Here is a 22,384-nt window from a genome sequence, read left to right on the forward strand (position 1 = left end):
CACAAAGACTAGGAGTAGATCAAACAGGTCAGCAGAAGCTGTTGGTGTAACTAAGTACAAGCTTCAGAAAAGGCATAAAACTGAACCCTTGCTTCACAAAAATAAAACTTTGTAGACAAGCCAGAATACCAAATAAAGCTCATTAGTAATTAGACACAATTTAAAAAGATTATCACCTGACAAACAGAACCCTCCTTGTGCTCCATTCCTAAAGACAACCTCATGAAAACAGAAAGCCAAGTGTCTGAGGTGCTAAGCTTTGTCTAGCAACTGCCACCCCTCACTACCTCACAAAACACATGGCACACTAAGTCACAAGGGGTCTTTTTCAGAGTCTGTTTTAAATATATATATAAAGAAAACAAGGCTTTTAAAAATAGACTATCAAAATACAACCTTTTTCCCTTTTAGGAACAAATGGCTTATACATTAGAGCTAGCTCTGAGACATTACAAAACTCTTGCAAAAGCATATAACTGTACAACAAACTAATGGGTTGGAGTGAGGATGATTCATGTTAAAATCAGAACTAGAAAATTCTGAGGAGGCAAGAACTACAGTCCGTCCCTTCACTGTGATCAAGCTTTTATTTCTTCCATCTTCAGGTAATCACATGATAGCTTATTAGTAACTTCTAATAATTGAAGAAAATCTGGAGACGCCCTTTGGTAAATGGCAAGCTTATAAAATGATTTGAGTTAATAGAACCATTGTAAGATTTACATGCAAATTATTTGTAAGCCTGATACTAATCCTGCTGTGGAAACAGGAAATACATTTTTTAATGACTTGGTCTCAGAATTAGTGCATGTAGCCTGTAGAAAATGCACAGGAACCTTTTAGCAACTAAACATGAAATGCATCTGCTACCAAATTCTAGTTTTTAAATTACTTTTCCTATAGAAGATATAGTCAAAGAAAACAGGCATTTCTCACTTTTGTTTTCTTGAGACAGGTATCACTGTAACTCTGGCTGGCCTCCCACTAAATAAGTAGGCCAGGCTAGACTCAAGCTTCTTGCCTCTGCCTCCTAAGGTTCAGATACAGATACGTGCTACTTCCTGGCATTACCAAGTTTTTAGGGGGTTTTGTGTGTGCTGTGGATTAAACCTGGTCATTGTGCCTGCTAGGCAAGCATTCACTGAGCTATATAGCCCTAGCTGTTAAAAAGTTACTAAATTATTATTAATAATTTAGCTAAATTATGAGGCTAGTCTAATACTGTCAGATTATTAGTTTTCCTAGTAAAAAGTTGGTGTTGCTTAGGCATGGTATCAGGTACTTGTGATACTATTAGTCGGTGGGTAGAGGCAGGAGGATCAAGAGCTCAAAGCTAGCCTTAATTAAGTACATAGTGAGATCAAGGCCAGCCTTCATAAGACTGCCAAGAAATAATAAAATAAAAATCATTTACTGCAGAAGTAGATGTGGTGTAGGTGTAGAGGAACCACACTGGCAATATCAGCTATCAAAAATAAACCAGGGTACTCTCTTTCTAAGCCTTTTGTTCAGATGTATTGTGGAGATTGAGCATTTCATTTTGGGCTATTAGGTCTAGTTCAGAATTCAAATATCAAAGCCAGTATCCCAAACATTTATGTATTCAAAACCTTCATTTAAGTTCCACTTCAAACAACCTGGAGTTAGGTCATAGCAAATTCACCAAAACCTTCACACACAAGTGCCAGCCATTTCATTTCAGAAGCATATAACCCACACCGTATGTCTCAGCATTTATGAACTAGCCAGATTTAAGTTGAAATTTGTTTCCTTCACTGACCTTATGGCTTTGCTTCCTTACAGAACCTTACTTCTCCATTCAAATTTCAATGTAAAGCTTGACTCCATTTTATATGCACTCAAGCATAATTTATTCAAACACCTAGCTCCTCCAGACATTAACAAACTCTATCAGCCTCATCGATGCATGATTAAACCTCAATGATTATGAATATACCCCAAGAACTAGACAAGCAACTAGCAGGTGGTAGTCACTGAATATGAATTTGCCAGCAGAAGTGGAAGCAGTTCAGCTATCATCACATTATTTCACAGCCCGTAAACCAGTTTAGTCAATTAATTCTGTAAAATTGCATTTTCAGTTTTCCAACAGATAAAGATTGAAAACTTGGACATACTGACATTTCCATGCAGGAAAAATTCATGTCGAGACATATAAACTTCACAGAAAAATGTTTTTTCATAGGTTATTGTTTTTAATATTCATTTCCTTACCTGCAGTCTGACTTGTTTCTACCTCCAACTTAGTATTTATTTAGATTTTACTCAAAAATACAGATTATAACCTAAATAGTCAGTGATTTTCCAGCTCTGTTCTTAATCCAAACTCACTGAACTGAAATCGTAATTGTCTGCAGCACTGCATTTACACTTTACTGATGTATTTCACCATGTTGTTAAGATACATTTTTTCATGTATCACCACCCTAAGTCACATTACCCTGCAATAACTGGCCTCTCAGCACTGCATTATGGTTGAACTGGTATCCCCTTTGCTTCTGTATACATAAGGTATTGTCACACTGTCTAAGAAAAAATAAGGGATAGTTCCAACTTTCTATTTCAAAGCCAACAATTTCCCTGACTTCCCAGCCACTCTCCCAACATGGATATATATATCTGAAATGTTTAATTAGAAAAACTATCCAAACACAGGTCAATTTTATATAAAATATTTAATTTTTAAAACACAGGCTATTCATGTCACATAAATAGTTCCAATTTTAGGTTAGCTGCTTATGGCCAGCAGAAATACCACATGTGACGAATAAGAATAATTTAGATACTCTCCCTTATAGTAAAGTCAGAGGCTCTAAGACTCACCATATTAAAATTTCAGAGACTTGAATACTCTATTTTGCTAAATTTCAAAACATTTCTTCACTTCCTCTAATGTTTTATTAATTTGTTAGTACTCAATATTCAAATAAAGGCAAAATATTTTTTCTTCCATTAATTATGTTACACCAACAAAAATAATACCACCAAAAATAAAATGGTCAACTGAAAACTCATCTTATAGGCATAAAGTAAAAATTATCTTCTTTAAAGTATTCTCACTGGTTCCTGAACCATGTTTTTAAATGCAGGGTCACAAAGCAGATAAAGGGCATGAAGTTAAACTGGCTTTTCATAATAAATTTTCCTAGTTAAGATTCCAATTTAAAAATGTGGTAGGACAGTGAAAACTGCCAATGGCACACTCAGTTTCTCAGCGTTTCTACGTCTGTTAGTGATGAGGGAGATGCTGGTTATTTACCTTTGGTTCCTTTCCAGAAAGAATTTTGTGTTTGTGTGTGAATGTAAAAGTGAGCCTTGACAACATTAGTCATTCTTTCTCGGTTGATTTTAATAGAAGAAGAAAAAATATGAAACGGCCTAGTAGCACTGCTCTAGTCTGGCAGAAGTTACAGTAAGTTTCCCAAAATTGAAGGAAGAGGGAAGGCTTTTTCTTCTCTCAGTTTTCTTTTTGCTATACTAAATTAAATCTAGGACATGTTTCTACTTACGTTGACTTTAAAAACAATTACATAACTTAAACTACCGTGTTTGCCACCCTCCTCCTGTGAAGTTTAATACATCTATTATGTGAATCATTATTACATACTCACTTCAAAAATCCTATCCTCTACGCAGAAACTAGGTCAATATGGCAGCCAGAAAGAAAAGAGTACTCTAAAATTCTCATTCAGCTATTATTTGCAACCACTTAAGTGATTAAAAAAAAAAAAAAAAAAAAAAGTACTTCCCAGAAGTAACAAAAGGTACTGAGTTCTCCCCTTCTTCTCTCTTACACCCCTACCAAGAGAAGGTAACAGTGAAAGTTAACACAGCCAAAAGACAGGCAGAAAAAGACGTGACAGGCAGAGGGAATGGACCTAACAGAACTGGCCAGGCGACTCCTAAAAACTGAGAGCTTCCTGCCTCTTCAACACAGTGCAGACTCCCTTTAAAGACAAGTGGGTGTACAGGCTAACTTCATCCTCAGTCCTTACGCTTACCAGTTAAGGCACTTGCTCAACCCCTCCCACCCCACCATAGTTTTCATATAAAAACCACTATTTCATTTGAATGAATTTTGCTGGGTTATGGTAACCTGAAAAACAAAACAAAAATAATGTTGACCATTTTTTTTATATAAAACTGTTGCATCAAGAGAAAGGTTGTGTTTTATTTTCTGAAATGAGCACAAAGTACACCTTTCACAATAACACTGAAAGCAGGTGCAAAGACTGACAGTGACCTTTGACTAAAGGTAGCTTCATAAAAAGAAAATACCAAATAAATCAGTGCCCTTTCTGATTGTTGTAAAACTGGAAGGGTGAGGGAAGAGGTTGGCTGTTACATAAAAGTTGGTCCAAACTTACAAAAAAAAAAAAAAAAAGCACAAGTGTGCATAGTTCAGAAGATCTGCAACAGGGCCATAAAAACATTACGTCCCTAATGTTAGCATCCACTTAAAACTGCAAGAATACAAAAGAAAACTGTTAACTAAAATCTGTGACGATGTACAATCAATAGAGCTAGTTTTAAGAACAGCATGAATTTAAGCAAAGGTTTTTTTTGTTTGTTTTGTTTTTTCACTATTGTATGCAAGACCCTTTTCCACATAAAAATAAAGCTGTTGTTGAATTAATATTATTCAAGTCTCTTGGATTGCTGCCTGAAATTGCAGCTAGAAAAGTCTTTCCAGATAAAAATGATGTGCCTGAGGAAAAACAGATACTCAGTATGGTAACCCTCTGCCTCGACCTCTGCCAGCTGATGTGCTAATGTGTCCTCTGTATCCTTGTGAGTATCCAGGTCCTTGGGCAGGAGAAGTCCAGGTTTGCCCATGCATAAGGCTAGGGCCACCTGGATTTTCCTGCAAGTTACCACCATAGTTATAGTTGTGCATCTTTGCTGGCAAGGGATGAGTACTCTCTGGCCCTGTGGAAGGGTCATTGCTGTTTGTGAGGACTGCAATAGGACCATGGCTATATTCAAATCTATGGTCCTTGTCTCCACTAAACAACATGGGACCAGCATTGAGGTAAATGTCTCCATATCCAGCTACTGAACTGGGAAATGACTCAGAAAAGGCAGAAGCTTGAGGTGGACCACCAGTGTGAGATGAAGCAGTACTGTAGTTCTCCAAGGACTGAATATCTGAGTTTCCAATGAAACTACGTGGTTCCAATGGTGCAGCAGCAGAGCTACTTCCTAGACCATCACTACTAACGTAAGGAGCGGCAGAGAAAGAAGATCCAAAGTTGTCCTTATAGTCTGAAGTGGGCACATATGTATCTCCTGTGGGATAATCAATACCACCTTCTCTTTTGGGATCATCCTGGGGCTGGTGCTGAGCAAGCAGCTGTAAGAGGGCTGCCTTCACTCCAGCATGAGGGTCAGTTAGTGAAGAACTAGTGGTGGGTACATGCTGGTTTTCTGTCCGATAATCCAGGTCCTCCTCAGTAACTGGTGGTGGTTCAGGAGGTTCAGGAGGTCGTTGATCAGGAGGCAGAATCCGAGGCCGGTCTGGTTCTGGTGTCAGCTCCAATATTCTCCTGTCCTGGTGCTGCATGAGGTCATCTTGCCCTAAGTGAAACAAAACCAGGAAGAGTCAAAAGCTACTATGGAAAATGAAATACTCAAAATAAATGGTCCCGAGAATGATCAGACATCCCATCTCTGACAAATGTCAAATGCAAAAGGAGACCTCACAAGTGTACATGTTTCTCACCACCACTTAAACACAAGGTCACCAAAGAAATACACTATTCGGTTTTTCAAAGGTACTCCACATATTCATACTTAATGCTTGAGGAGTAAGGTACCACACATACAAATATTTATCCTTTGGGTCAAACATCCTTTTGTATTCAGAACAAAGGGTTATTGGAAAGTTACCTTGGAAAAAAATCTATAGTATGCATAATAAATAAATATGGACAACCTGGTAAACAATATGCTCCAAGAAGTAAACAGAGTAGGTCACTTGCTATGTGTCTTTACAAATGTCACGTGAACGCCACAGATATCAACAACTATTAGCAAACCACTCACCAGACCCTGGAGTGCTGGGCTCTGGAGGTGGTCTGAGCTGTAAAGGAGCTTCATGTCCCGATCCATTGTCCCTCTCTTCTAGCAGGACATCTTTCTGTTTTGACTGCTGAGCCTTTATTAACTGAGTCAAGAGAACTGCAAATGCACTCTGCACAGCAGCTTGGGCAGCATCAGTTTCCACTTTAGGCTGGATGGTCTGTGAAGGCTGAATTCCTCCCAATGATTTTGAAGACTCCTGTTGTGGTGTTGATGGATCTGTCTGTTTTTCACCTGTTGCCAAAATTCCAGCAGGAAGGTTTATTTTATTTAGCTGCTGTTGAGTCTCAGAGTTTACCTTAATGTTCAACACTTGGACAAAATCAGCCATATTAACACTTGATTTAGATTGTAGTAGGTTTAGAAGAATTGCCAATTCACTGTGGTTTAACGGCTGTCCAGGGCCTGTTATTACTAAAGACAAAATGTATTAATTAGAACTGCCATAATTCATAGATTTCCCAACCCCCACAATGTCTTCATTACACAGCATTAAAATGACATCTGAGGCAGGGCATTCAGAAACAATGTAAGAAGGGTACTTGAGTATATTCATCATGACATTCAAAATCTATAACATCAACTAAAACTGCAGTCTATTTTGGGTAATCCCCTTTAGGAGTATATCTTTCAAAAGAGAAATTAAGACTACCACCAGAGCACATGCACAGAATGAACCAAGAACTATCACCTTGTGGGTTAGAAATGACAACTGTTAACATTATCAGGTACTTTCTAAGCATTTTGTAGTCTTTATCCCTCACAACTACTTTATAAGGCAAGATCTATTATTAGCCTAAAAGAGTGGGTAATTTGCCAAAGGTCCTGAATTCTGAAATGTAATTCTGAATAGTCTCTGAATTCTTTATTATGCTATACCACTTCTCTAAAGTGAAGTTAACTCTGTAGATATTGAAACTAGAATATTTTACAGATCTTGAGAAAAATCTCTCTATTTTTAAAAATAATTTATTTTTATTTTATGAGCATTGGTGCTCTGCCTGCATGTATGTCAATGTGGGTGTCAGATCCCCTGGAACCAGAGATACAGATAGTTCTGAGCTGCCATGTGCGTGCTGGGAAACAAACCTGGGTTCTCTGGAAGAACAGCCATTACTTTTAACCTCTGAGCCATCTCTCTAGCCCCTAAATCTTTGTATTTTTATTCAAACTACTTTTTTTAAAGTTAGGCCATTTTGAGTTAGAATGGCCTATACAAACATGCATGTTGCATATTAATTCATTACCAGCAAGACACATTTAGTCAATTTTCTTTGTCTAATACTCAGTCAAGAACTGGCAGATTCCTGGGTTCTTGAGGAAAACCTAGATTTCATTTAATAAAAGCTGTCAACTAGCCAAGCATGGTGGCATACATCTTTAATCCCAGCCTGTGGGAGGCAGAGATGGGTGGAACTTTGTGAGTCTAAGGCCAACCTGGTTACAAAGAATGTTCCACAATAGCCAGGGCTACACAATGAAACCCTACCAATAAATAAGTAGATAAATGTGAATGAATGGATGAATGAAATAACTGAGTATAAAATATCCTTTTAAACAACAGGTTCCAAACTTTTAAAATACAGCTTCTTAGTAAGGATGATGTAAAAACATCGATCAATGGGATAAAGAACTTCTATTGCAGTTCTGGCTGCCTGCCTATGTTTTCTATGCCTTAAGCATCCATAGAAATTAAATACTGAACCTCACAGACTATTAATGAATGGTATACTGAGTCCTAAACTAGGAGACAAGGAAAAAGAAATCTGACCAAACATCACATATACATGTCTTGAGACTGCTTAACTCTGTAGATTGAGTAGCAATGAAACCTTTGTGCTAGCACAAACAATAAAGTAATGCCAAGCTTACCAAAGAAACCACATCGTTCACCTTTTTGCCATAATATGTTTTAGCAGTAGAATAAACACATTCAACACAGGCCATGAAGCAACGTGAACAAAACAAGCCACAAAAGCATTACTGACCAGGTGCTACACTTGAGTTGCTTTGAGATTTCAATTGTGCAGGTGGCAGCACACCCTGGGGGGTGTTAGTTCTGCTGTCATCTAAGCCCAGAGACAGGTCCTTTCTGGGGGCTTTGATTGTGGAAAGATCATCAGTCATGCCCATCTGTTTCTGTCTTCTTCGCTTTTTACTCCATAATTCATGACAATCTTGCCACAAAGGAAGGCTGAAAAAGATAGATGAATACTAAATCACAAATGCCATAACAAGAAATGCTAATGTTACAATGTACCACTAAAGCCATTCCCCTCCCGTAAACCATTCTGGAAGACTTCATACATACATACATACATTTAGTAAAATTCCATCATACTTTGTGGTTTTTACTTTAGTAATGGACTAATTACTTTTTTTTTTTAATTTATTTGTCCTAATTTTTACTATTTAAAATTTTTATTCATGCATATAATGTACATCCCACATTCCCTCCCCTCAAGTTCCTTCCCTAGCTCCCCTAAACCTCTATTCCCTCCCTCTCTCTCTTTCTCTCTCTCAAAACTCACTAAGTCCACGTAGTGCTACCAATATGTGCACTAAGAGCTAACTGCTAGAACAGGGGTAAATTCTAAAGGGGCCACAGCCCTGAAGAAAAAGGTGACTCTTCCTTTCACAATAGCCATTAATTGCCAGTATCTCCTCGGCTGAGAGTGGCCTTCATGACCCACTCCCTCCCTCCACACTAGGATTCTGTCTGGCTCGATCCCATGTGGGCCTAATGCACATGGTCCCAGCTGATGTGCATTCATACACACAAGTGCCCTATTGTAGAGATGAACTACTTTTGTCTTCTGAATAATCAAATAATTGTCCATCAAAATTATGAAGAATACATATTAATAAAATCTGGCTATTATCCTTCACACAACTTTGTATAAGCAGTTCTTACAGCACACTGTACACTGACCAGGATTTGAAAAAGGATGCAGAAACACACTATCTGTAGAAGCCAGACATGAATAAAAGGAAAGGCTAGAGCATCAGATTCATACAGAACTTTGTAGTAAAACCTCTTCCCTTTTTAGTCACGTAGTTCCTACCATTACCAACTGCTTTGGAATTGAACTGATTCTGCAGATGAGTCTCAAGAATGGGTAATCCAGACACAGAGAGGCTCATTACTCATCAACAGAGGTCCATGTGATTAGGAACTGCCAAAATCACCCCTAATTCTAGAATAAGTTTTCATCTTCATAGAATTTTATAACACTGAACACTAGAAAAACAAATACTTCATGTACAAAAGTTTTCTTTTTATCCCAGTTATAAAGCCCATGGAAACTTAACTATTACTTTTCTCTAGCTTAAAGGTGAGAAAACTAAGGCTTGGAAAGGTTAATAAACTTGCCCAGAATATCTAGATTCTTTTAAGCAATGCCATCTAGTGGTATACACCTGCTGTTCTCAACTTGATGTGTATCTCCAGAGGTACACGAGGTTTTTCCAGGAGTGTACCTGAGGCTACTAAAGGGACTTCATTTCCACATGTACTCTTTTCAGACTGAGCTAGAAGAATGCCCTGAATGCTTAAGCAAATTTTTCCACAATTACTTTCTCATATTATAAAATAAAGGCATATGCAACAGAATGGTTGAATCTTAGCAATATAATATTAATAAAAAATGTCATTTCCACAGGATTACAAAACAGCATGACACCTTTGTATAAAATGAAAAACAACTACATTTTTAAATGTAATTTTTTATGAATACATACAGATGGCAACAGAAAGTATATACAAGAATAAGGAAACAGGAATGATGGTTACCTCAGGAAGAAGAGGGCAAGGGAACACGTGGGTAGGAGGAGGGTTATGATATGATTAAAGTGGGTTATTTTCAAGGTTCTAGCTTTTGCTTGGTAGGCTCATGGCTGCTTATTAACATTTAAAATAACTAATTAAAGTAACTAAAATAAATAAAAGAGAGCCATGCATGGACCAATGATGAGTGACACAAGGATCATGATTAAACCAAGTCTGTGCACCTGAGGTCTGAAAACAAAACGAAGGCATACCTCTCAGCCATCTTACTATGGTGCATTGCCTCAGCGTGCAAAAACCTCCTGGATAACAAACAAAGGGACAATTGGAAAGGTTGACACTGGGAAGCTTTAAGGCATCAAAAACCCTCTAAAAGACTTTCCTTTCTGGGAATGGGTTTGTGTCTTAATGATGTGTGCTCTAGCCTCTGCTGGGATGCTGATTTCAAATACACTACAGTACTATAGATTAGGGTAAATAAAATCATTACATCTCCTCCATTCTGACAGCCAAGAAATATAATACTCTGTGGGAAAGCAAAGAAATCCAGGAAAAGGATTTATTTGTTCCCTCCCACAACTTAGAGATTCATTAAAAATTACCTTAACACTCACCTCTATGAAATATAAACATAACCCTTACAATAATCTATAATGGCACAGATTAATGACACGGGTTCTCTAAACAAATGAGGCATGTTCTCCAGATAACTAAAAGTATGTGCTTCCTTGAAGGTTCAAATGCTGGCTCAGCCACTTATTTGCTATCTTGTCAGGCAAGTTTCTAGACCTCTGTATCTCAGTTTTTCTTTAAAAATAAGATTAACAGTATTCCCTGTTTCCTGGGGACAGAAGGAATATGTTAATGTTTATCAAAAGGCATCCTTGGACAGAGCCTCTCACACAGTATACACTATATTTGTAATTGATATCACTGATCATCATTCAGCTGTATTGAAGTAGTTTATCAAGACATACCATGAAATTATTTTAATTATAGATCATCATATTATTGTGCAAGCATAATGCTTTTGTATTGTTAATAAGGTATAGGCTAGCAGTCATTTAATTCACTTTTTCGTTACATAGTTATATATCCTTTTTTGTTAGTTTGCTTGCTTGTTTGTTTGTTTTCAAACACGGTAACAGCTGTGGCTGTGAGGAACATGCTTTGTAGACCAGACTGGCCTTGAATTCACAGAGATCCACCTGCCTCTGCCTCCTGAGTGCTGGAATTAAAGGTGTACGCCACCACAGTCCAACATCAGAAAAGTTGACAGAGCATCCACTACAAATTAGTGGAATTATTTCTGAATCAATAGTTTTACTCATTTGAAAAATAAAATATTTTTCAACAATTTTATTATTGTTTTAAAAAGTTATCAAAAATGTTAGCTATTTACTTAGTTTTCAAAGGAATATACCCCTACTTCATAGTTTTTCTTATATGTTATAAAATAGAGGGTGTTAGGTGTTATATACATAACTTTTTATTTAAATACAGATTCAATGCAATTTAAACCTTGGCCTGATTGCTTCAGTGATGTATCTAAGTGCACAAATCATAATAGTTTCATAGAATACCCATCAAGTGTACTGCTATCTTTACTTTTTAATAAAAAAAGGACACTAAAGTATATTCTGATAAAAATTAAGGTTGAGTTACTGGGCCTCATTTGACAAAAATTAAGAGTTTGTAATAAAAACAAAACATCCACGAGTATATGAAGTCACAGAACAAAAACTGGAAGAGCTAGTAAAAAAAGAATTAATGATGAATGTCTAAACAAGCTTTCAGGTCATATGATTTCCTTAATCTCAGATCTGCAGGGGGACATTTTTCAGATGATCTTGCTTTTTCTTTTTGTTTGTTTGTCTTTTTAAGCGAGTGTGTGTGTGTTTGCCTGCAAGTTAAGTCTGTGCAACATATATGTACTTGCAGTCCACAAAAGTCAGAAGAGGGCAATGTTTCCCCTGGAAATTGGAGTTTTATATAGTAGTGAGCCAACCACCATTTGGATGTGGGAACCAAACCCAGATTCTCTGCAATGAATGATCTTAACCATTGGGCAATTGTTCCAGCCCCTGATCTCCTTTTTGTCCCTCATAAAATTTTTTGTATGTTTGAGTTTTTTTGATTTGTTCTGTTTTGTTGTTTTTTTTTGAGACAGGGTTTTCTCTGTGTGACCACTCTTGGCTGCTCTAGAACTTGCTCTGTAGACCAGGCTGGCCTTGAACTCACAGAGATCCACATGCTCCTGCCTCCTGAGTATTGAGATCAAAGGTGTGCACTACCATTACCAGCAATTAACAAAAGCTTTTAGTGCTTATTGTAGAAGGGGTTTAAAGACAGTGATATAGCTGTGCATAACACCTTGCTTTGCAAGAGCACTTGTGAAAATAAAAATATAATTAATGTGAAACTGTGTCTTAGTCTACAGTTAACAGCAATGATTCAGAGGTATATAATTTGCTATGTGAATTATGTATAGGAAAGATCTCAGCTCGATCACTTCTAGTAGACTGGATTTCTAACAAAATTCACTGATGAATTTAAAACACTGATGTATTTACTACAAATGCAGCACAAATATCATATTAATAGTCATATATGGTACATTATCATCAGAAATGTTTTAAAATTAAAGTCCATTTATAAATAGCCTGTTTTAAAGAAGTACAATGCCATAATTAATTATTCATACAATATGGAAGGCCACAATATATAGACCACAATGGATACATTTCCAAGGTTAATGTAACTGCAATACTTAAAAATGTTAATTAAAAATTCACTATTACATGTATTGCAACTTGAAAATTTGGTTTTAGAAATTTATCAACTCCAAATAAGCTTGATATAGTTTCACTAGAATCCTTTCATGTGTATTAACTTATTAGAATTGTACTACCAATAATGGGACAAAAATCACTATAGTCCTTTTGAAGTACTCTATCAGGAAACACATATTACCTTGTAGGTATCATTCCACACTGAAAATATTCATCTAATCTTGAGCACAGAAAAGCAACCAAACCCAGACTGTGGGCTATTTTACCAAACAGCTACCTTAGGCTTGTGAGGACCGGAGATGTGGTTTACTGGCATCACTTGCCTGGCATGTGAGGCCCTGAATTTATGTCCACCAAAAAAGAAGAAGTCAGTGTCATCAAAACCCTCTGGAGTGCCAAAAAAGTGAAGAGATATGCTAAGGAACAGTGTGTGAGTTTTGAACAAATCATTCAACCCCGACTCCACAGAAAGTGTGTATGAAAAAGAAAAAGTTATAGGGCTATTGGAGAAACTTTAATATGCATTTTTTGTTTGTTTGTTTTTTTGAGACAGGGTTTCTCTGTGTAGCTTTGCGCCTTTCCTGGAACTCACTTGGTAGCCCAGGCTGGCCTCGAACTCAGAGATCCGCCTGCCTCTGCCTCCCGAGTGCTGGGATTCAAGGCGCGCTATCACTGCCCGGCTGCATTATTAATTTTTTAATGCTTTATAATAGTAGTATGTAAATTTCTGGTTTTTATAGATTCATGCAACAACTCAATATTCAACTACTTCAGAAAAAAATTATAAAATAACAAAGCAAATGTGTCCACATATCAATAATTAGTGAATCTATATGAAGGATATATAAATGCTCACTTTCCTATTCTACTTTACTGTAGAGGTGAAAACTCAAAATTAAAAGTTAAAAGAAAAGCCACTTGCATACTGCTGATATAGTCTAAATATGCAAAAGAACAATAAATACTAAACACTCAGTTCAACAGTGTCTGATCTAGGTGTGGTGGTGCACCCCTATAATCCTAGCACTCAAGAGACAGAGACAGGAGGATCTTGAGTTCAATGTCAGCCTGTATTATACAACCAAACTCTGAGTCAAAGAAAAAAAAAAGCAAAAAATAAAAACAGAAAATCTAGTGAATGACTCAGTTTTTCTGAATGTTAGATGATAGTTACTTTTTAACTCTCAAACTATACCACGGGTCATTTATATATAGTTCAATAAAACTATAATGAAGTTTATCATGACAAGCCCTGTGGAAATAAACTCCATATAACTGGTAAGTGGAAGAGCCAGGATTTGAACTCTAAAGCCCATGCTTATTCATTTAAAATGTGGATTTTATTACATAAAAATATTTTATTGGAGACAGGCTTGCTTTTAATGCTGCTGATCACATTAACAATTACCAAGGAAAATACCTAAAGAAATTTAGACCCTATCACAGAGGCAAATGGACTGCCTTCTTCCCAACCAATCCTAGAGAAATTACAGAAGGAGACTCAAAAAATTAGCTATTCCAATTTCTCAAACTATGCATTTTCTCTCCATGATCTGACTCATTGCAAACATGCTTCAGATACTAACATTCTTTTAGGTAATGATAAGGATTTTCTATTGTACAGGATATGTCACAGAGTATTTTCAGAACTTCACTTTCTTATTAAACTGACTTCAGTTTGAGAGCTGGCACCACCCTTTACCATATTTGTATTCTTGGGCAAGTTTTTTAACCTCTTTAAGCCTGCTTCCTCCTCTGTTAAGCAGTGGTAATAATAATAATACCTACCTTAGAGGGTTGTAAAAAAAAAAACTTAGCACAGCACTCAAAGCTTTGGCTGAAGCAGGACGACTAGAAGCTAGGGTCCTGATGTATGTACTCCACCACAGTGGGGGTTCTTATTCTTAGAGGTGAAAGATAACACTATCCTATTCCAGCTAAAAAAAATGTCAAGGGCTATTCTGCTGTTCTATAGTAAACTCAACAGTAAACAAGCACCTGCATTCTTGATGTGCAAATTCTGATGTTTTACTTAACTCAATTTAGGCATGAAATATCTTCTGATCATGACAACTAATTAACAATGTTTTTTTTCAAAGCTGCCAGATTCTGCAAAAATAAAATCTAAAATAGAAGAAAGTCACTTACTCTGGTGGAGGCATTTTGGAGGGCTCCACATCCCGGAGGAACTCACACTGAAGAGCCTGCTCAGCAGTGCACCGCTTACTGGGGTCCAAGGCAAGCATGTAATCAAATAAGTCGAGCGCAGCTGCAGGGATACTAGTACCAGAGGACACAAAAGTCAAGCACAGCCTGCACACAAGCTCTGTGCTTCTGTGAGCACTTATTTTAAAGAAGCGCATTTGGTATCAAATTTGAAAACTAATTTTTAATTATATTTCAAACACCAACTGCTTTATTCTAATTACCTGTATCTTTAAAATTCTCTTTACTTTGTTATTAATAAATTCTTGTTATAATTTGTGGAATACTATAAACAAATAGGTAACTGCAAGTGATGAATATTCAAAAGCTAATTTAATAATCATTTGGAAGTATTAATTAAATATTAATTGAATAGTGTTCACAGTAGTTTTTACAAGTAACCCAATTTTCTTTTCAAGAACTATTGTTATTTTTATACAATTCTGGACTGTTTAGCAAACAGCATCTTTTATTACTCTATGAACAATACACTGTCATAAATTAAAAACTGAATAGCTAAATAAAATAAAAACCTAAGCTCAAGGCTGTTTCAAAAAAATTTACAACACCATTATTAACTTTAAAAAAAAAAATGTAAACGAATAAAGCCTAATGGGCCAGTTACTGACTCTATGAGGTGAAAGGCCCTTTACACACAAGGGCCTAGAAGAGCTGCAGTTGGGCACTGGGGGCGCACGCCTTTAACCCCAGTACTTGGGAGGCAGAGCCAGGCCGATCCTGTGAGACCAGCCTGGTCTACAGAGCAAGACCCAGGACAGGTACCAAAACTACACGGATAAACCCTGTCTTGAAAAATAAAACAAAACAAAAAGCTGCAATATGTCTGTTCTCAGGTCATAATGACATTTCAAATTCATGAGAAATGACTTTCCGAGTTGTGTATGCTAAGGTACACTCATATTTCAGCACCTGTGAGGTAGTCCAGATCAAGAGTTCAAGGTCATCCTCAGCTACATAGAGAATTCAAGGCCAGTTTGTGAAATTCTGCCTCAAATATCAACAAAAGACAAAACCAAACAAAACAAAAAAAACCTTCAACATCAAGGTGACTTCAAAATAAACAATCAATACAATATGGATATTTAAGCATCCCTTTCTTACAAAACAAATTCTTCTCTTAACTTTCGCCGATATTGCTTCTTTGGTTTCATGGTGTTGAAATATGGCAGCTTGATTACATCAGGCCACACTGCAGGACAAGGACTCCCACATATACGGCTAAACAATACAAAAAAAAAGGGGGGGATTTTATCATTACAAACTATATACAAAAACAAATAAACTGTTAAATCAACTAGTTGTTAAGGATAGAAAAACCTTGATACAGTGTATTAAAAGTTTAAATACTTTAGTCTTTACAATTTAATTTGAAAATCCCCGAATTTTCCATGAAAACATTTAATCTGCAAAAGGGCATTCCTATGAAATAAAACTTTAAAACATAGGTGATGTTTAGAATATATTGCCTATGTGTTACAAATTAAGGAAATGAATTTAGTGTATGTCTCACTATGGTTTTGGGGTGTTGGCATGGTCTCCTCTCATAGAGGTAAGGTAAGGTAGCCTGGTATTAACAGCAGAACAAGACTTCCTACCCAGCCCCAACACCTATCTCTAGATGTAAACCCTGAAGGTAGGAATCTTGAGATACACAGTTCTGCATTTCAGCAGTGCTGCTGGTCACCAGTATTTATATACTCTGATTGCTCTACTCATTGACTGCCTTGAAATTCCTCAACAGTTTGGTGTACAAATATAGGTAATTCCATTGGGGAAATAGGCTTTAGTATATAAAAATCACAAGAATATATGTATATCATTAGAAAACTGTCAATTAGGCTTAACACGTTAAGAAAAAATGTGGGTCCATCAATGCCACCATTAATGCCCTATTTCCTGTGCACTCTAGTCTCTTCTGCTTAAAACAGTTTTCAAAACCTCCTTAAACTTCTCTTAGGAAATGTTGGACTCCCAGAGAATGGTCTCTGACAGGATCCCAAAAAGGCACAGCCTCACTCATGTGAAGCTCATCCCATCTCAGAATGCATCTTTTCCCACAGACTGTTCCTTCATTTCTGCACCTGTCTTTCTTCCTTGAGTCTAAGCATCTGTACCCTCTTGACAGTCAGTCTACCGCACAAGGTCTTCTCTTCCCAAAGGCTGTGCAGAGTGGAGGTCCTCTCACACGTTATTTGTTTTGTCTTTAGTACTTGTCTCATCCTTTGGGTTCTGATTTACACACCTAGCTCTTTCTCTTGGTTCCAGGCACTCTAATGCACATTACTAACATGGAGTATACTGGAATAGAGAGATGAAGGGCACTTTTAATAGCTGATATTAAAGAAAATTTAAGTGAGAAAAAGTGAGTATTTTTGGTCACAGTTCCAAGGATAAACCACAGCCAGGTGGGAGTATGAGAAATATGTTATAGACAGAGAAAAAAAAACACCTACCTATTAACACTCACACAAACATAAGCTAAAGAGTTTCAATCGTTTTCTGATATGCACTCTTAGAAAGTAAGTACAGAAGTTGTCAACAGCAGCACACGAGACACTAGAATCTTGATGTTTTAAACTTAAAAGCTTTGCATTTCCATACTGGGAATAATCTATTTCCCTCAGTTTTATGTATTTTTTTGCAAAAACTTGTGTTTCCTATTGACAGTTTTAATTTTTTTCTTTTTTGAATGTTTTTATCCCATTGTATCTTCTAAGGAGTTAACCTGGAAATATATAGGAAAGGGTCAAAATTGAAGCTTTACAGATTTATAACACACACACACACAGTGTTACATTATTTAGCAATTTTCAGACAGTGCTAAAATACTGATGATGGCACACTATAAGGCAATTTTGATCTCTAGTTTTAATAGGAATGCTCTGAATTTAACCTCTTGGGAAGCCGATGAATTCTGGTTTAAGAAACACAGAATATACATCAAAATATATTCACAAACAAAAATTCCCACATATCTACTATAAAGGCAGCATTCCTTGAGCTAGCTGTGGTGGTACAAACTTTTTAATCCCAGCACTTGAGAGGCAGAGGCAGGTAGATTTGTTCTATGAGTCCTGACAGCCTGGTCTACTTAAGCTCCAGCCAGCCAGTGCTAAAGAGTAAGTCTCTACTCTGTGTGCGCTGTGCACGTGCTCAGGCGTGTGTATGTGTGTGTGTGTGAGTGTGTGTGTGTGTGTGTGTGTGTGTGTGCGCGCGCGCGCGCGCGCGTTCATTTACTTCTCTTTAGGTTTTAATTTTGGTGGCTTTTAACATTTTAGTTTGTCAGTCTGAATTTTAGCAGCTCTATAGTTCTCACCACCTGTATTTCTTTTCCTACAATTATAATGCCACAAATTACATTAAGATTTTCTAATATGCATTCATCCTTACATTCACAGCAAGATTATGACTCAAGCTTAATAAAGGGACTATTACATTGCACCAGTTTATAATGGTTTATTTTCCACTTATTTTTAATGTTTTGCAAAAGTATGTATGTATATGGCATTTATGTATAACAGCAGTTCTCAAAAGTGAAGTCCAGGGGCTGGAAAGACGGTCTGCTGGTTAAAATTAAAGGCATGCACCACTGTGCCCAGAATTGGGAGATTTATTTCCAAGCAATGTAGTCTTAAACATGTGTACTCATACAAACAACCTAAACCTGACACTTTAAAAGTGTAAACCTTTAGTGGCGGTGGTGGCCTATGCCTTTAATCCCAGCACTTGGGAGGCAGAGGCAGGGGGATCTCTGAGTTCAAGGCCAGCCTGAGCTACCAAGTGAGTTCCAGGACAGCCAGGGCTACATAGTGAGATCATCTCAAAATAAGCAAACAACAGAAGGGCGAACCTCTGTCTGTGTCCACACAGAAATAATGTTGCCCTCACCCGGTTTTGCTGCCACCAGTATTTCCATTCTTTATCACTTCTATCTCCAGTGCAGACCTAACCACCTGCCTAACCACATGTAATGTGAAAATAACTATGTATTACGTTTTATTTATTTTAAATTTATTACTATTGCAGATTGAAACTAGAGTGTACTACGTTGGGCAAGGTGTTTTGCCACTGAGCTACATCCCCAGCTTGACTTTCTTGAACAAAGCAAATTATCAATAAATCAGTCATTGCAATGTAAATCTTTAAAGCAGATTTTGATTAGTATGTCCACTTGATTGGTTTTTCATATTTGATCTGGACATCAACACTTTAGCACACACTTAGCCTCTGACGAAATAGTCACGTATCATGGCAGATAAGGTGAGACAAGGAGATCATTCCCTATTCCCCTAGGTGTGTTATCAGTCCTGTTTCTAACTGTGAAGAGCCCAAAGTACAGCATTCCACAACTCACTCACATCAGTCACAGGACAGCTATCTGAACTCAGGTCTACTAAACTCAAAAGCCCACACCCTTTCAGAATACTTTTACTCTCTGATACGCTCACACTTCTTTCTTTTTAAGAAAGTTTAGTTTGTTGAGTTTTCTTTTTAAAATAATGTTATAGAATCAAGTCTTGAGCAACTTTTATAAATACTTAACCTCAGAATCAAACATGTTGAAATATATAAACTACAAAGTAAAACTTTCTTCCCTAGCATTCTCACTAGTCCACACTCAGGTAACAATTACAGGCGCCTTCGATGTGTTTTATCTAAATGGGATCAAACTGTGAAACTGCTCTTAGTCTACACCTTGCCCATGCCCTTTTCAACTCTTAAGTAGCACTGAGTTGATGACTGAGCTCTCTGCTCCTGATCAGTCTCTCACTCAGTATACTTATGTCTTGGGGTCTTTAATTACTTTGTTGAACTTCATTCAGATGTATACCCAAATGTTACCTTCCTTGTTTTGTGTGTGTGTGTTTACCTGTGTGTATTTATAGAACCTCTCATCATTTCCTACACCCTTATACTTTACTCTGATTTGCTATCTTCTATACCATGGTCTATTGCCTACATACATTAACTTCTTTACTTTTTAGAGTTCTCATGTAATTCTATTGATTCATCCATATATATACTCAAGTAGTTTCGTTACTGTAATTTGGTTTTTAAAAGCTATGTTAAGTTCTCCTATTCTTTGTTTTGCTTTGTTTTGTTTTGCAAGACAGGGTTTCTCTGTGTAGCTTTGCGCCTTTACTGGAACTCACTCTGGAGACCAGGCTGGCCTGGAACTCAGAGATCCGACTGTCTCTCCCTCCCAAGTGCTGGGATTAAAGGTGTGCACCACCACCGCCCGGCAAAGTTCTCAAGGAATGGGAGGACTTTATTAAGTTCTCCTATTCTTAATAAAGTCCTCTGATTCCTTTCTTTTTATTGTCCCCAACTTCTTTCCTAATTATCTAAACATTTATCCTTCCACAGATAGAAAAAAACAAAAGCAAAAACAACCAAGTGTTCAGTGCGAAAACCTGTGTTTGGAAATTCTGGTTATTTATTGTAAGGAAGACAAAATGGAACAGGAGAGATGGCTTGGCAGTTAAATGCATGTATGGCTCCTGCAGAAGATCAGGTGTTCCAAAACCCTCTTCTGGACTCCTCAGGATCTGCATGCATGTGATGTACACTCACCCATATAAAATTTTAAAAAATGTTTTAGTTTTTTTTCAAGCCAGAGTTTCACCATGTAATTCTGGCTGTCCCTGAAGCTCATTACATAGATCAGACTGGCCTTGAACCCAGAGATCTGCTTACTTCTACCTCCTGAGTGCTAGGATTAAAGTTGTATGCCATTACACCCAGCTGAGGGAGAATATAAATGGGGATGGAGAGATGGCTCAAGGGTTTAAGATCATATGCTGCTCTTGCAGAGGACCCCACATCTGGTGGCTCACAATGACCTTGACTCTAGAGCCAAAGTACCTGAAACCTTTGGCCACTTGGAGCACCTACACATGTCCACAAACCCACATACTTAAAAATAATAAAAACATAAAAGCAAACAACATTTAAGAAAGGATAAACTGCCATTTTAAAAAGCCCTTTAAAGCCTACTAATAAAAATATAAACTATGCCACTCCAGCAGCCTTTTAAAAACTATTTTAATTATGTATATTGTATGGATCTGTATATAAATCTGTGTTGTGTGCACAAATATGATGCCCTGTGGAAGTCAGAAGACGGTATCCTATCCCCTGAGCTGTAATTACAGGCAAAATTGTTAGCTACCTGATGTGGGTGCTAGGCAAGAGCAGCAAATGCTCTTAACCAAAGTCATCTCTCCAGATCCTTCTCCAACAGTTTTTAAATTTTAAGACCATTACAGTTTTTCAATAATCCAGACACACACACACACATTGGCGATTTTATTAGAGGCATGTCCTTATACCCCACTGTATTTTCTAGTTGGTACACATTTTTAAAAGCTACTGTTTTCTTTATACATTAAGTACATGACAAACATATGATAACATGAGTCTTTTGTCATTTTATTCAACTTTTTTGTTCTCAGATATTTTAGACGATTACTATAAGGCAATTTTTCTTTTTTTTTTTCTCCAATATTTTATCACTAAACATTATTCGGGCTATTAGTGGTATATTTTTTAATGCAGTTAATACTCCTTATACTTAAAGAGCTTATATATACCCCCAGCAAATACTTATTCAAAGCTAGCAAACAGATTACTTCATAACTATTAAAATGACAAATTACAGTAAAAACATTTTTCCTAATGCTTCCTTTTATTCTTGGGATGAACCTTATTCATGTCAATTAATGTTATGGAATTTAACATACTTCTATTAGTTCTTTAAAAAGTTCCTACATGTATACAATATATTTTATCATGATAAACGTCATAATGAAAACCAGAACACTGTTTGCTTTATCTCCCACAGAAATCTCAAATATAGAAAATATTCATTCTGCTTTATCAAATATTACTGTTTGTGCATACTATATAAAAAAGTTCTAGAAGTCCCATTTCTTACATGTACAGAATGGTTGATTCAAAGCTCAACTTTTCCACTTATTACTTGAAAGACCCTGGATAAATTCACTTTCTAAGATCTGGCTTTTCATACTAAACAGAAGACACTGCATTGTATGAAGTTTGATGGAAACAATTCAGGTGAAATGACAAGAGCAATGCTTACTTTGAAGTCTAGCTGTAATCACTAACTAGCTCCAGTCTCCAACAGAATCGGGACCAACAGTTAAGGTTGAGCGGAATCACAGTGAAAGAAAATATACAATACATAATCTAAGTATTTATTTTCTAACCTGCCAAGGCTTCGTCTGTGAAGAGGGTGCACTGAAATAGAACTCATATTACTAACTTGTACACACCAAACCCATAACACATCACTGACATTTAGTTTTGGACTATTTTTTGCATTTCTTTTAAATACAGAGATTAAAAGCATTTTCAATGTACTAAGCATAATCCTTTTCTTTTTACTCATGAAATTTTTGCTCATCCTTAACTAGTGAGTAATGTTTTAAGGTTTCTGAAAAGCACTGATTCTTTG

General features: G+C 36.8%; 1 protein-coding gene across 4 annotated transcripts in view; it reads right to left on the reverse strand.

Moving 5' to 3' along the window:
- Positions 1–2,677: 2,677 nt before the first annotated feature.
- Cdk13 (cyclin dependent kinase 13) overlaps positions 2,678–22,384 on the reverse strand; it is a 96,598-nt gene continuing 76,891 nt past the window's right edge. Inside the window, exons 10-15 of one of the 4 annotated variants that reach the window (XM_036187893.1) lie at positions 16,009–16,125; positions 14,830–14,961; positions 10,144–10,191; positions 8,091–8,296; positions 6,067–6,336; positions 4,173–5,598 (exon numbers count right to left, since the gene is read on the reverse strand). In XM_036187893.1, the coding sequence (XP_036043786.1) occupies positions 4,748–5,598; positions 6,067–6,336; positions 8,091–8,296; positions 10,144–10,191; positions 14,830–14,961; positions 16,009–16,125 (1,624 nt within the window). In that variant the 3' untranslated portion in view covers positions 4,173–4,747. Of the gene's footprint in view, positions 5,599–6,066; positions 6,517–8,090; positions 8,297–10,143; positions 10,192–14,829; positions 14,962–16,008; positions 16,126–22,384 lie in introns of all 4 variants that reach the window. The other 3 variants (XM_036187891.1, XM_036187894.1, XM_036187892.1) reach the window with 3 other exon arrangements.

This window comes from Onychomys torridus, chromosome 5 (assembly GCF_903995425.1).
Source record: "Onychomys torridus chromosome 5, mOncTor1.1, whole genome shotgun sequence".
NCBI classification, from domain to species: Eukaryota; Metazoa; Chordata; class Mammalia; order Rodentia; family Cricetidae; genus Onychomys; species Onychomys torridus.